The 15,321-nt window shown below is 39.0% G+C and overlaps 1 protein-coding gene across 6 annotated transcripts in view; it reads left to right on the top strand.

The window, feature by feature from the left end:
• The window catches only part of LOC6615891 (protein sidekick), a 64,120-nt gene continuing 48,799 nt past the window's right edge, over window positions 1-15,321 (top strand). For all 6 annotated transcript variants that reach the window (XM_032725464.1, XM_032725466.1, XM_032725465.1 and 3 more), the window contains exons 1-2: window positions 1-233; window positions 728-1,015. In XM_032725464.1, the coding sequence (XP_032581355.1) occupies window positions 856-1,015 (160 nt within the window). In that variant the 5' untranslated portion in view covers window positions 1-233; window positions 728-855. The remainder of the gene's footprint in view (window positions 234-727; window positions 1,016-15,321) is intronic.

The raw sequence follows: 15,321 nt of genomic DNA on the forward strand, positions 1-15,321 counted from the left end.
GCAGCGCAGTTCGTTTTGTGCGCGCATAGTGAACGGTTGTCTTTCGGTTGCTCGCCGGGGAGCTGCGAATTCAGCGACTACAAATGGCGACTTGTGCCTGCCGGACCCTGGAGTTAATTGTTAATTGTTAATCGCTGTGGTGCTAAGCGTTGGCCGAGCGGTTTATGGGTTTATGGTAACCCTGGTGGCAGAAAGGAGAACAAACTTGTGTCCAGAAGGAAGGAGGAAAAGCAGTAAGCGGCGCACCTCTCGCGTTTCTTTCGCACCGATCGCGTTTTTTTGTTCGTTTTTGTTCTGTTTCATTACTGTTGTTTTGTGTGAAGCAATGCCGCCAAAGAGCAAGGCAATGTGAAATAAGAATTTGTTTGTTTCAAAAATTTGATCAATTGTTTCTTAGCCACGAATATATGCCAGTTTGTGTTTGTGTGCAAGAATTGCATGTGAAAACAAGTTTGAAAACCGGTCTTAAAGCCCCAAATGAAAAAAGGGTTCAAAACAGTGAGAGCGAAAGAGAGAGGTGGTTTTTTTTGGTTTTTGCTTTTGCATTCTTATTTTCTCTCCCTCGATACGTTTTTGATCGCTCCCTCTCTCTCGCTCGCTGACTCGCTCTTTAACCTGTGGCAGGTGTGCCTGTGTGAGTGTTGTGTGTGCGCGAATAGCTGGCACAAAGAAAACTGAAAAAGTGACGTTTAAAATTTCATTCGCTCTTGTATATTTTATGTTTTAGCTAAAAAAGATGTGAGAGATGTGTTATTAAAACAAGACTGTTCACTAAAAACTAGAAGACCGAAGGAAGGCCGCTGAGAAAACATAAAGCGAAATCCCAGAAATACAAATACCAAAAGGCAACAACAAATGCTCAAATCTGCGGCGTCGTCGCTGCGTCGACGTCGTCCAAAAACAACAATAACAGCAACAACAGCCATCGAGATGCCGTCGCAGCCGCAGTTGGCGTCGCTGCTTGCAGTGCTGGTTTTGCTCTGCTACTGCGACAGCTGCTTTTTTTGTTACGCGGGTAAGTTTTCGTCTTCTCTATGCTTCTTGTTCTTTTGCATTCCCTTTAGTTTTGGTTCTTTTTTTTTTTTTTTTTTTTGACGAAAACAAGTACAAGACAAACAGCCGTGGGAATTTCGAAACAAGAAGAGCCGCACAGAAGGCAACACGAAAAACCCTCGCGTTCGAAATCGAATTTGAATTCGAACGATCGATCGGCTGCACTTACGCCACTTTTTGTTTTGCTGCTCCCTTCTGTACGATAATCAAGAGTAGGGTGGGCAAACTCGCATTCTTACTACACTGAATTCACAATAAACAACGGTTACTCACAGTTTTCTGTAAATAAATTGGAGTATGAAAATTAGAAATTGATTCCATATATGCGGAATGTTGCTTCTAAAAACAATGGAAACAATATGTAGTTAGCGTGTGAATATTATTTGACTCGGAATCATATTTTATAATAAGTTCGCTGATTAAAATGTTGGCACTAAGTTCTCACCGAAGTTCGCTGATTAAAATGTTGGCACTAAGTTCTCACCGAAGCTTCGGTTTCAGAATTCCGTTCTTCATAAATGCCCAAAAAGCATTGAATTACCTTCCAAGGAAGTTTAAAAATTCTTTTTATTACTGTATTTCTTGATTTTTTTTCTTGCCCTGTGAAATATTTCTTTCTTGCGCGTATCTTTTTCACATTCACATGCATATTTTTAAGATGTTTCAGATTAACGATAATTAAGTTGAGCTGCAACGGCACGTAAGAAGAGTGCGATATAATTCTAATTTGAGTTCAGCTCTCGGTACATGGAACTATATGGTAACCATGTCGAGCACCGTTCTTTAACCCATTCTTACAGAGAGCATAAGCCCGTGTTTGTCATCGATCAGTTATTAATTAAAACAATTGTTTCTCTAAAGCCTTGTGCATTTGTTCATTTAGGCGGCGATTTGTTTACACAGTAAATCCTGCCCCCAGGCTGCGGATCCAAACAATATATTGCGCATTGTATTACGTATCGCCAAACTAAATATTAAATACAAAATCAACAAATTTCAGATTCGCAGCTCGCGAGGGGCTTACGCCCATAACCTCACATTTGCACTGGGGTTTCCAGCATGGGAAGTCTAAATAGTTTATGGCGCAGAGTTCCAGGCATTTTGGAGAGGATGGAGTCACCGCAAAGAGACCCTTAGGCTCTGTTTGTGTTGCTGTTTGTATTTGAGGGCCTTCGGTTTTGCGGGGGCGTTCCATATTTCCATGGATTGTGCAAACAGAACTCTGCAGATAGGGAACTGCAAGCGCACATAAGTAAAGTACATCTTTTTATGAAGTGCAGTAATCAAGAGTGTGGAATATAATTAAATCGGATGAACACCTATCATTTTCGGCCAATTAACCTTCAGCCCAAGAATTGCGCTGCTCCACAGACCAAATACACTTTTGCCACTTTGATAACGTACCGCTAATGAGGAGTCTCAAGGTTATCGAGTAATGAAATGGAAACCACACTGATCAGGTGCATAAATACTTTTGCGATAATTGGGTTTCCACTCAGTGCAATCCGATGACCTTGGAAGTTGGTCTGAAAGTGTGGGTATCCACTGCAACCGAGCGTGGAAAATGCTGAACTAGCTAAATATTCTGTGAGCTTTATCGTCCGCCGTATGCTTTGCTTTTCTGTGTGTCTGGCGGTTCTTTTATATATTTGTGTTTCTGTTCGGCCATTCGATTCGTCCCGCCCGTTGCAGGTGCTCCACCGCCTTCCGCCCACTTTCCAGTTAATGTCAAACTGTTTGTCTGACTAGGAAACGAAAAAATATGGCGAAGAAATCTGGAAAATGAATATGAAAATTGTTTGACCAGCTGCTTTCTTTCGCCTTGTCTTTCCGCACTTGTTTCCCGCCTCCCTTCCCTTCCTTCTTCAAGTCGTACACAAAAGATCATTTTTCCTAATCATTTTGAATCATTTTCTTAACCAACTAGATACGTTCAACAGTGTTTTTGCAAGGGATTCAGAATTTGTGTTTAATATTTGCGTAGTTTTGTTTCGGTGCAAAAACACTATGGCCAGGTTTTGGTTTTTGTTTGCATTTTCTTTGGTTGGTTTAAGGTTCCCACAGACATTTTCTGCCATCATCTCGGCTTACACAGCAAACACACGGAGCCAAAAAGCAAAGGCGAGGGCAGTTTTATAATTGGCTTTAACTTGGGGCTGGGTCGCGCCTTAGGACCCGTCCTGTCCCCAAATATATTTTTTTTCCATATCTCCCACTCTCTATTCATTAACTTGTGACATTAGTTTAACAGTTAACAGTGCAACGAAATCGTTTTTCAAGCCAAAAAGACAAACAAAAAACGCCAAAAGTTTTGAAAACGACCGAGAGACGAAGATGAAACGACTTTTCAAGCTCTTTGTCTCGCTCATTGGTGTTTTTAAGTTGCGAATGGGGAAGGTTAAGGCCCGAAAAAACTGTAAAAAAATAACTTAGCAATGGGAGCACAGCGTAATAATTTACGAAGATTGTTCAAGGGAATTGACTGTGAAAGAGATAAATATGTAATTTAAACAATATAGAGCGAATGGTGATGCCAGGGGTTTCGGTTCGATAACGTAAACAAAGATGCACATTGCGTTTCATAACAGCTAGTCAATTTAACTCGAGTGCTGTAAACAGAGCGGATCGGAAAAATAAACCAAAAACCACCATCAAAAGCGAAAGTCTGATATCCAATAGGCAACGGTGATCGTAAAGCGACCACCGGTTGAATAGGCGTATTAATTGGTTGCTTACTGTTTTCCACAATGTTTTCCATATATGTACATATATACAATTTTTTCTTAGGTGTATGAATCTGTCCTTAATAATCCAGTGGGCTATGGGCCCGAGGAAATGAGGCACATCCACCTATGGAAATTCGATTAGTGCTCCGGTTTGTGCGTTCTACATTTGCTGTTCTTTCCCTCACATATTTTTGTTGGAAAAAAGGTTTGGGTGGGTGGTCATATTCATCAACATTGCGACGTGATATTATACTGTTATTCCTATGTCTATGGCTGGAAAAAGTGTTTCCATTTCGCATGTCGACTGACCGACTCCCATTGGGGGACACATTCTCGATGTCCTGCTCCAGTCAAGCTGCTCCTGCCTCACAATCCACAATCTCGGAAACGAACTGAAAATCTCCTTTCGTTTGCCACTGCACATTTTCCGTTAACAAGCTTTCTGGATTGGCATTTCATAAGCCAGTAAGCGCCTTTGGCTAACAAATTTCTCTCCAATATAAGAAAAATGGAAATTCGACAGGGGGAAACAAGTCTAAAACTAAAGGATCGATTTTTGATTCCCTAGCTAATGATGACCAATAGTGGAGTGGCTTCCATAAGAGTCTTAACCATTTAATTGCCATGATACACGTCCACATTGCATTGCAGAACACGCCTAATTTAACAAGAAATGAACCCCAACCGCATTTCATAAATAGCATTTATCCGTTCCATTGTTTGAATGCGTCAAAGATTGATTGAACCACAAAATGACCATCGAAGCCGGTCCCCGAATGAGGGCTTTGTTTGTCCTGGCTTTCTCTCCTCCTCTGTTAAAAAGGGCGCACTGTTGAATACAAATTAGCAATAGTACAAAAAAACACGAAAAATTAGGTCATTACGAGCTGTAAGGATTGGGGAACGCAGAAAAGTAAACACTTACAACCAAAAATAATTGGCTGCAAAAAAAAAAAAAAAATAATGGTGCATAAATAACAACAATAACTATTATTCTTGATCTTTCGGAAAATGAGTAGTGTTGATTTATGGGAAAAGCGATGGGGGAAAGCTGGAAAAGCCAATAAGGTCAACAGCCTTTACACTACCAACCTTCCAACCAGCGGGACAATGTTTGACCAGCATATGTAGAGCATTCATCTCTCTGTACAAGCCACCCTTCTCCCAAAAACTCCCAAAATCGACACCCGTTCCCGCATTGCAGTTTTTCCCGCTTTCCCGCTGATTTTCCTCCTTGCGGAATCTCCCCCGTGTCCAAAAGTCAAATGTGTCTCGCACAGTTTGAAGTTTTAACTGGCAAATGGCGACAAATAAGGCAAGATTTGTACGATCCCGAAATGAAGCAAATTAAACATGAGAAGATGGTTCGTTTTGAGTGGCCTTAAAACGGTTTTAGCAAGTTTTGCGATAGTTGCTAAACTTGCTGAAGTGTTTAAAATCAAAAACTGCAAAATGAGGAATTACGATTCGGAAGTTTAACTTGCAAAAGGGGACTGTTAAATATGAGTTAGTTGCAACCGGCACTTTTGAAAGTATTTGTTTCACAGCTGGCACAAAAAATGGCCAATTAATCCTAGTGAGACTGTTTCAAGGGTTTGGGAACTCTAATTAATATTAGCTTACAACGAAAATGCCTTCAGTATGAACTTTTAGTGTAATTGGATATTAAAGATACTTGTGTTTCATGATGCTTTCTGTTTCGTCGAGTTCCTGTGTGTTTCATTGTGCTTAATCGTATCTGACGATTCTAGATATAGCTAATATTCGTGAAGCACACTTTTTGAATATTTCTTGAGTTTATATTTCTATTGTTTTCTGACCCACGTTTTCCCTCTGCATGCTTGCCATGCATTTCAATAAGTGCATGGCTCCTCTTCCGTTTCTCCGAACGGTCAATAATGAATTATTTATTTATACACTTTTTATGAAATATTTTTGTGGCTTCTAATGAAGCACTCTAGTGGTCGCTGATTAATGAAGCCACAATCCTAAGGCACTACCTTTGAATCTTGATTACCAATATCTAGTGCTATTTTTTAATTGTTACCCTGAATCATGAAGAGTTCTGTTGCATTCTCCTCACTCGTCAGCTCACAATGATTTCTTCCCAAATTAATATTCGAGAGGGCTTGAAGCTTCGAGCCACTGCAGAGCGGCAGAGGTGTGGCAAAGGGGCATCGTGAAAGGGTGAAGACCAAGCTGCGAGTGATTGAGCGAATAGAGTTTCCTGCACGCAAAAATACCACGATCAAGGCCAGGTTACGAAGCTGATCGCATGGTAGGAAGCCCAGGGGTGTAGAGGGGGGTTCTGGGAGCGGTGTAGGTCATTGCATGTGTGCTTACCTCTGCTGGACACATTTGCATAAGCTGGAAACTAACCACAGCAGCAGTCGAGACATTTTGATGTGACTTGCATACTGAAAAAGCGGTTGAGATGGGGCAGACCCATTTAGCAGGTCGACATTTGTGCTACCCTATTTTGTACCGGGAGCATAGGGGCATAGTGAAACTCACAATGCTATTTCGACTCCGCAAGTTGTGTAAATCTATTACAATGCATAGATATAAACCTCTTTCTCCATGGAGCTGCATTCCAAAATGTATTTGGCATGCTCGGATCCACAGTTCCTAGGGTATCGAAATGAAGAGGCGCCAGGAGAAGCTGCAGGTCGAAGCCAGGTGCAAATTGAAGACAAACAAATTTAGAAGACTACAGAAAAAGACGTCAATACAAAGAAAAATAAGAAGAAGAAAGAGAGGACATATTCTAAAAGAAGAAAACTGCTATCATTAGAGATTTCCGGTCTTTGACTGCACTCATACAGACCCCACTCACACATGTGCCTTCTGTGAGTTACCTTTTTGGGTTCCCAAAATCACAGATACAATGCACACACACTCACATGTGTTGCACACGTTTCGAGTTACGTGGAGTGAGGAGACGGGACGATGCGGCACAACGAGGGGCCTGGGAGTTGCATAGGCAGGTAGCCAAAAGTAAAAAATAGTACGTTTCGAACGACATACCAAAAGTATGCCCCATGTCGAAAATCCCACCAATGGGTGTGAAAGAGAGGCACTACTAGTCTGGGGTTTGAAACGTTAAGAGGTTCTGCGTGGACATTGAATTTACAAGTTTTTAACTTATTTTCTTAAGACGGAATCATATTCTATAGTACTAAATCTCCAACGGACGTGAATTTTGTGATTTTTAAGCCAGTCTTATGTGTATCCTAATGTTAAAAACTTTCTTAACGTATTTATGTGAAATTAATAAATATAAAGCTCAATGAAGCTGGGTTCGGAAAAATCGAATTTTTGAAATTTAAAAGCTGGAATCGTTTGCCCATTTTTTGCCCATGTTTGCCCACCAATTAGTTTTTTTTGCCCACGTCCAGTTTTTGAGATATGAATTTTCGAACAAGTTCGAAAATTTTCGAAGATCAAAAATTTCACTTTTTTCAAAATTTTTTTTTTTTAATCGCAATAACTTCGTTTGCCCACGTTTGCCCACCCTTTAGAATTTTGAAATTTTCGAAAATTTTCGAAGATCAAAAATTTCACTTTTTTCAATTTTTTTTTTTTAAATCGCAATAAAATCGTTTGCCCACGTTTGCCCACCCTTTAGAATTTTGAAAAAATGTATACTTTAGAAAATATAAGACATTCAAGTTTACCTCGGTCTACTTTGCCCACCCTTCGAAATTATTTTTTTTCGTTTGCCCACTCTTAAAAATAAAAAATTTCGATTGCCCACCTCTTAAAACTAAATAATTTCGTTTGCCCATCCTTTAAAATTAGTTTATTTCGTTTGCCCACCCTTTAAAATTAGTTTTTTTCGTTTGCCCACCCTTCGAAATTAGTTTTTTTCGTTTGCCCACTCTTAAAAATAAAAAATTTCGATTGCCCACCTCTTAAAACTAAATAATTTCGTTTGCCCATCCTTTAAAATTAGTTTATTTCGTTTGCCCACCCTTTAAAATTAGTTTTTTTCGTTTGCCCACCCTTCGAAATTAGTTTTTTTCGTTTGCCCACTCTTAAAAATAAAAAATTTCGATTGCCCACCTCTTAAAACTAAATAATTTCGTTTGCCCATCCTTTAAAATTAGTTTATTTCGTTTGCCCACCCTTTAAAATTAGTTTATAATGTTTGCCCATCGTTTAAACTTAGTTTTTTCATTAGCCCACCTCTTTAAAATATATATTTTCAGTTAAAAACGTTTGCCCACCCCTTAAAAATGGTTTTTTCGATTTTCCATCTATAAAACCAAATTTGTACAGATGTATGTAATAACTGTAAGTTGTGGCGCCAATTTACATATGTATCTTAGGATCGGCGGACAGAAGCACTAATATTATTTGATTATGATGAACACATATATGTATGTATGTACATAAATATATATGTATATATACAAAAAACTATATATATGTATGTTCATCAACACTTGCATGAAATTTATTAATGATTAAGAAAATTTGATAATTGGTCCGCCGATCCGGTGGGCTAATGAAAAAACTAAGTTTAAACGATGGGCAAACATTATAAACTAATTTTAAAGGGTGGGCAAACGAAATAAACTAATTTTAAAGGATGGGCAAACGAAATTATTTAGTTTTAAGAGGTGGGCAATCGAAATTTTTTATTTTTAAGAGTGGGCAAACGAAAAAAACTAATTTCGAAGGGTGGGCAAACGAAAAAAACTAATTTTAAAGGGTGGGCAAACGAAATAAACTAATTTTAAAGGATGGGCAAACGAAATTATTTAGTTTTAAGAGGTGGGCAATCGAAATTTTTTATTTTTAAGAGTGGGCAAACGAAAAAAACTAATTTCGAAGGGTGGGCAAACGAAAAAAACTAATTTTAAAGGGTGGGCAAACGAAATAAACTAATTTTAAAGGATGGGCAAACGAAATTATTTAGTTTTAAGAGGTGGGCAATCGAAATTTTTTATTTTTAAGAGTGGGCAAACGAAAAAAAATAATTTCGAAGGGTGGGCAAAGTAGACCGAGGTAAACTTGAATGTCTTATATTTTCTAAAGTATACATTTTTTCAAAATTCTAAAGGGTGGGCAAACGTGGGCAAACGATTTTATTGCGATTTAAAAAAAAAAAATTGAAAAAAGTGAAATTTTTGATCTTCGAAAATTTTCGAAAATTTCAAAATTCTAAAGGGTGGGCAAACGTGGGCAAACGAAGTTATTGCGATTAAAAAAAAAAAATTTTGAAAAAAGTGAAATTTTTGATCTTCGAAAATTTTCGAACTTGTTCGAAAATTCATATCTCAAAAACTGGACGTGGGCAAAAAAAACTAATTGGTGGGCAAACATGGGCAAAAAATGGGCAAACGATTCCAGCTTTTAAATTTCAAAAATTCGATTTTTCCGAACCCAGCTTCTTTGAGCTTAAATATAAATGTATTCTTGATTAGGATCAATAGTCGCAGGAACTATAAAAGCTAGAATATTGAGATTAAGCCTACAGATTGTAGAGACATAGACGTAGCGCAAGTTTGTTGACCCTTGTTGTCACGCCCACTCTAACGCCCACAAACCGCACTAAGCTGTCACGCCCACACTTTTGAAAAATGTGTTGATATTTTTTAATTTTTTTCGCATTTTATTCCCCAATATCTATCGATATCCCAGGAAAAATTTTGAAATTTCGCGTTCGCATAGCTGATAGTCGGCAACTCGTTTTTATATTACACTCGGTGCTCTGCTTTATCGCCTTCTTTTAGACTCGAATCTGGTTACATAAAATGTACAAAAACCCCCGTACCCCGCTTCGGCACTCTTGATTGTTGACTCTTTTAAAAGTGTATAAAGAGCAAGAGAACAACAGAGGTAAAACAAGCAGTAGCATAGGGGAAAATATGAGGTGATATATTTTTCGGTGCTTGTGCACGATGTCAGTACCGCAATCTCCTCACTTAACGACTTACCACTAGGTTTTGAACCTGCCCCTCCGCTTTATTTACAGAAATCATCCTGGTTGGCGTTTGCTGTCTGTTTGCGTTGTGATCTACTTTTTTTTTTGAGATTTACTTACTGGGGAGGGGTTTCCTCTCTGCGCTGCGGTACCTTTTCCTTTGACTATTGACCAGAGCCCTTTCTCTCGTCAAATATTTTATGTCCCTCTATGCAGCTTCCTGAGAAGCATTACTTTGTTCTTCGGTGTTCCAATTGATTATTTGCATTATTTTTCAGCTGAGTATCTGATAGTCGAGACACTAGACATAAGCGTGGCCTTCCATTTAATTTCCGCCTCGCTGCAGGTGGCAAATAATTTCTCCACTCCTAACACTTGCAGATAATCATAATATCATGCAATAATAGCAAGTATAAAGGAGCTTGATAATGAAGTCAAAAACTGGAGCCATTCGTAATTTGTTGTAATGGGCGGGCGCACCCACACACAATCCAAAATCCAGAAAAACCATCGGGCAGACAAAAAGAAACATCTTATCGCACCCGATTGTTGACAAACGAAGGTGGAACCCTGAAAACAGGGCATAGAAAGAATGGCGATAGAGTGGGATTTTCACCCAGCCCACTCTAATGAGCCCCATGTGTTGGCTTAAATGTTTCAACATTTATTTTTCTATTGTTGCAACTCAGTCATTCTATGGCTATCTCTGGTTTGCGTTACCATTATTTATTTTGGGTTCTTTGGAATGGTATTCGTTGAGGAAAATTACAAAAATATTGTTTTTCCGTTTTTTCCGTTATCAATATTTTGCATACATGTGCGAAATGATTATTAGTTAGGCAAAAATAAAAATAAAACTTCGTCCCCACTACCAGAGTCTTGTTTGTGTTCTCATTGGTTCATTAGTTCATTGGTTATCAATACATGTTGCGTTGCTAGCATGCCATGTTCAATTTAGTATCGATGATAGATGTTGGCCGTGCGATTAGCCATTAACCTGGCTGCGTAAAACGGTAAGGTTATTCAACCTGGCTCCCAAAAAACAAGGGAAAATGTGGAATGAGTTCTAACTGGGAAATGAGACAGAAAATGCTGCCAACGATTGGTGCCGCTTCAGGTTTTTGGCTTTGTCAAGTATGGAAAATTGTGCTTAACTCATAAAGCCGGTGGAACAGCCCATACACATACCTGTATGCTAACCCCCACCCCCATCACCAACCCCAACCCCAAAACTCATTGGTAACCAGATGCATGCCAATGGCATGAATCATGAATATTGATCTCTCTCTTTTGAATGGGTCTTGGTGTTGTGACTCAGTTCAGTTTTAGCCTTTGGTTGTGTTGCCTCCTCCTCGCTTTTGTTGCCTGTTGCCAACTGCTTTTTGGCGAAGAGAGTGGAGAGCGGGCGACATAAGCAAGAAGCGGAAATGGTCAACAGAAGTAGTACACAGAAAAAAAAGTATATTAATATAAGGAGGATTTTGACAAGTTTAATACACATTTAAAATACGCCAATACTAACCACGTTGGATAATGGAGAAAGGCTTTAAGGAAAGGAAATTATTTCCTTTAATTAATGAATTTTATGATATGAATCAAACTTTTTTTATGTGTACGAGCAGAAAAAGGTATTCCAAACTCCTCGAAATGAATTGTCATCATCATTTTCATGTCGTATGCATCTCTTTTGGGGAAAATTGTGGCGACGCCTGGCGGACAACCAGAGAACTATCTGCAGGCGCGATACTTCGGATAAAATAGTTTTCACAGTTCTTTGTTCTGATGCAAAAAGGCTTTAATTGAAATTAGAAATCGCTCATTAAGTCTTAATGTAGTGACCTAATTGACAGTGCAATGAAATTCTTTGCAAAATTGAAAAAAAAATAGAGGGCAAAAGAACAGTTTTGAATGAAATTTTGGAATTTCATCATTTACTATATGTGTACATTTTTGCTTGCTTGACACAATTGATGACACCGATTGGCGACCTTTAATATCTTGGTGAATGCCATGTCATTACGAGTGCATCAATCAAAATGGCTCAACAGTTTCCAATTGTTAATTGAAATAGAATGCGCGTGGAATTGTAATCATAATCTTGCAGACAAATAGAGTCATTTGGGATTCACAAATGGTTTCAAAGGTAACATCAAAACCTAAGTTGCTGGTCTCTGCCAAAATAAAAAATACAAAGCAATCACTTTAAATTCGAGATGGAAGCAACGGCACTCGTACAGTCGCTTCCTCCAATGAAGCGAGTGGAATACTCGTAGGTTTCCATTAGCGCCACCCACTCCCACAAGAAGCCTCCGAATTAGCCTGTTCTTTGCCCCACTATTTGAGTTATTTGAAGCTTGCGTGCATGCAGGGCATTTCTCATATTCCCTCGGGGAATTTTCCGGCGGGGCCGTCCTCAAATCACTATAATCGCCGAGATTTTTCCTGTTTGCAGGCGGTTAAGTCGTAGGATCCGTCGATCCTATTGACAGTCCCTGAAAAAGAAGCGTAAAACAATATGAACAGTGCTTCATTTTCAAAAGGAAAGCTAAACTTTTGTTGCGATGATTTCTTTTGTTGGCTCAAGATATTAATGAAGGGCGGTTTGGGTGCGGTACTTATATAATTACGTGGTAATTATGTTGTTTAACTCTTTGTTCCACTTGTTGTTTGTGGTCTCTCTCCATGCCCGTCACAGGCACAACTACCAGAACGGCACATTGTAAGTTGACAATTGTCAAACAGAAAAAAGGATGGAAAAAATAATAAGCCAAGCTCTTTTAAATCGAAGTTTAAGTGGTCTCTCGCGCAACGAGAAGGGGAGGGCCTGGGGAAATACATCTCGTACGTACAGATATGTTGCCTTAGTTCTCAGCTTTTGAGCGGCTATCCCGACTTCGTTCGCTGCTTTGGCTACTCGTTATATCAGATTTCATACTCGTATTATACCATGTCAATGTGGCCAATGATTGGAAAGTAGTTCGAACATTCTTGGGTGAAATAAGTATTTTCCCACTTCCGCAATTGGTAGCTTCCAATATTGCCAAATACTGGAACAGTAACTTGTAATGTCGCCAAAGAAAAAAGAGTATTTCAAATTTGATGTTACGGGAGGGTGAAGTTACACCACGGTTTTTGTGCTTGTTTCTGCTTCGCTGTTGTTGATTGCGCATCATCTTAATTAATTTGACATAAATTGCAAGCGAACTAAAACGCAAAGAGGGGGCACATTCATGTGTGTTGTGTGTTGCGTTGTGTGTGGCCCCTTTGAATTTCTTCTCTCTTGCCAACCAGTTGCACACAGTCTGTAGCAAAAGTTGGTGCTCGACAAATTTGTTTGCTTAAGCCCTTTTGTCTGCCTGCACATATGTATGTATGTATGCTTGTATGCTTCTTTTTTTGCTCGTATGTATGTAAGTACGTGTGCTTGTGTGGGGGTCTGAAAAGGACGATTGGGCAAGTAAACTTTTAATTGCATTCACTTTGCGTCGAACATCTATATCACATGCGCATATCTTGTATTACCCACTGTACTTAATTGGTCATCTTATGGGTCGAAGCCTCAGCCTCATTACCAGTCCCAAATTATGGTCAAAGTTTTACTCTATTCGCTCGAGCGAATGAATGGATAAGTTTTGGAGACGCGATATAGTGATAAATCCATTAGAAAATAATTAGTTTTGAATATGCAAAGTAGCAGTTGTGCTCGTAATTTTAATGGCAGTAGATTACCAGAAAAATAACAATTCATTATAGACCTATACTTGTTATTATACATACATGTATGTGCACTGATGCTTGTGATTTCCCTGGCAGAAGCTTATTTGTTTTTGCACTTTCCACATATGTATATTGTGAAACTTTTGTATTCATCGGGTCAACGAGATGAAGTGGATGACTCAGTGGAGTCTTCTCGATTTTGAAAGCTTATCCCTGTAATTTTCCTAATTTTCTTGCCACAACTTTCGCTTATTTCTCTTAGTCATTAATCGTAACCAGAGACCAGAGACCAAAACAAACTTCACTAAATGTTCCCTTTTTTTTATTTGCCTTCCGCCTTTTTCTTCTGCCGATTTCAATTTTTAATTTCGGCGTCCGAAAGCGAAAAAGGGGGAGGTTTGTCTCTTATAGGAGGCAAGAAGCAAAACGTAAATATTTTGCCTATTAAAAGCTGAAATTGAAAATTGCTTTATGGCCCTGGCCCAATGTGATTTTTTTCAGCTGCTGGCAAAGGAAATTAAGTTAATGAATTGGAAAGCCAAAAGGCAGTGGTGTCGCGAGGGGGAAACAATATAAATGTGGGTTGCTTTACCTAACACTTGGTTAATAAATAAAGTTCATCTCATTGTATCGGGGCCATTGGTCGTTCTGCAGCAAAAAGGTGTGGAGTGTTTTATGAGTGCTATGCGAATTTAATTTCCCCTGCACTGCGAGTGGCGAAAAATACTTAAAAGTCGCAAAATTTGATACCAGCTGTTGCTCAGAACTTCTCCTTTTGGCTGTCACGCCTTGTTTTTTGCCCCGCGGTCGCTTATTATAATTGTTTTGTTTGTTTGCTTTTGCTTGGCTCTGAATTCGTTTGTTGTTTCTGTTTCTTGCTTTCTGCTACAGAATTTAATTTCTATTCGGTTTTGATTTACCACTCGTTTTCCGCACATACTCGTACATACTTGCCTAATGACTTTCGCCTCATATATTTTAAATTTGTTTTACTCCATTATATTTATTAATAAGTCTGCGTTATGCCTCTTTTGGACTTCTAATGCTTACACTTTATGCTAAGTGGCTATTGTTTGATTGGATTCCTAAAAAAAAAATTCCTACCCGATTGTGAAATAATTTTCCTCCCTCATCGTTTAAAAAATTCGTAAAAAAGCTCTTTTGATTGGAGCAACTTTAACAGTTTGACAGGTCAGTCTAACCACATGTCACGCCCTCTAACCACCCACTCGTATGTGGGCAGAAGCAAGGAGGAACGCTATGTCGAGTGCCTCGTCTGTCAGATACCCTCTACTCTGTTTTGGCGTATTTGTGTACTTAGCCGATATAGCATTAAGGATCAATCATACATTAAGGATCAATACAATTTCGGTATATTTAATATAATATAAATAAATTGAACCTAAGTTTATACGGACAGGGAGACGGACGGACATGGGCATGGAACTTTTGAGCTCGGAGAAGCATTTTCCCAGCTGTTTCATGCCGAAACTATAATATCATTTTACTCAATAAGCAACTGGTATAACAAGTTGGCCACATTCCTGTGTTGCCTTTGTCAATTTTCTTCGTTTTCAGTGGTCTACGCTTCATTTAATATCAACTGTGACGACACACGGGTTTTGTGGGCGTAGAAAGCGTAGGCGTGAAATCTCTTCCATATAAATATGTATGTACGTAACATACATATCTGTTACGTATGAGCAAATACAAATTTACAAATTTAGTTTGGAATTACGAGCTGTCCTATATTCAGTAGCGATTTAAATCGCTCTCTGATACAACTGTTGACACTGTGCCCTCCTTCACCATCTCTCCCCGACCTCGGTCAGCAGACCCAGGCGTCTCTGTCGCTGCTGCTTAATTGAGCATCAATTAAAAATGTCTCGCCTC

Source organism: Drosophila sechellia, chromosome X, assembly GCF_004382195.2.
Source record: "Drosophila sechellia strain sech25 chromosome X, ASM438219v1, whole genome shotgun sequence".
Classification (NCBI taxonomy): Eukaryota; Metazoa; Arthropoda; class Insecta; order Diptera; family Drosophilidae; genus Drosophila; species Drosophila sechellia.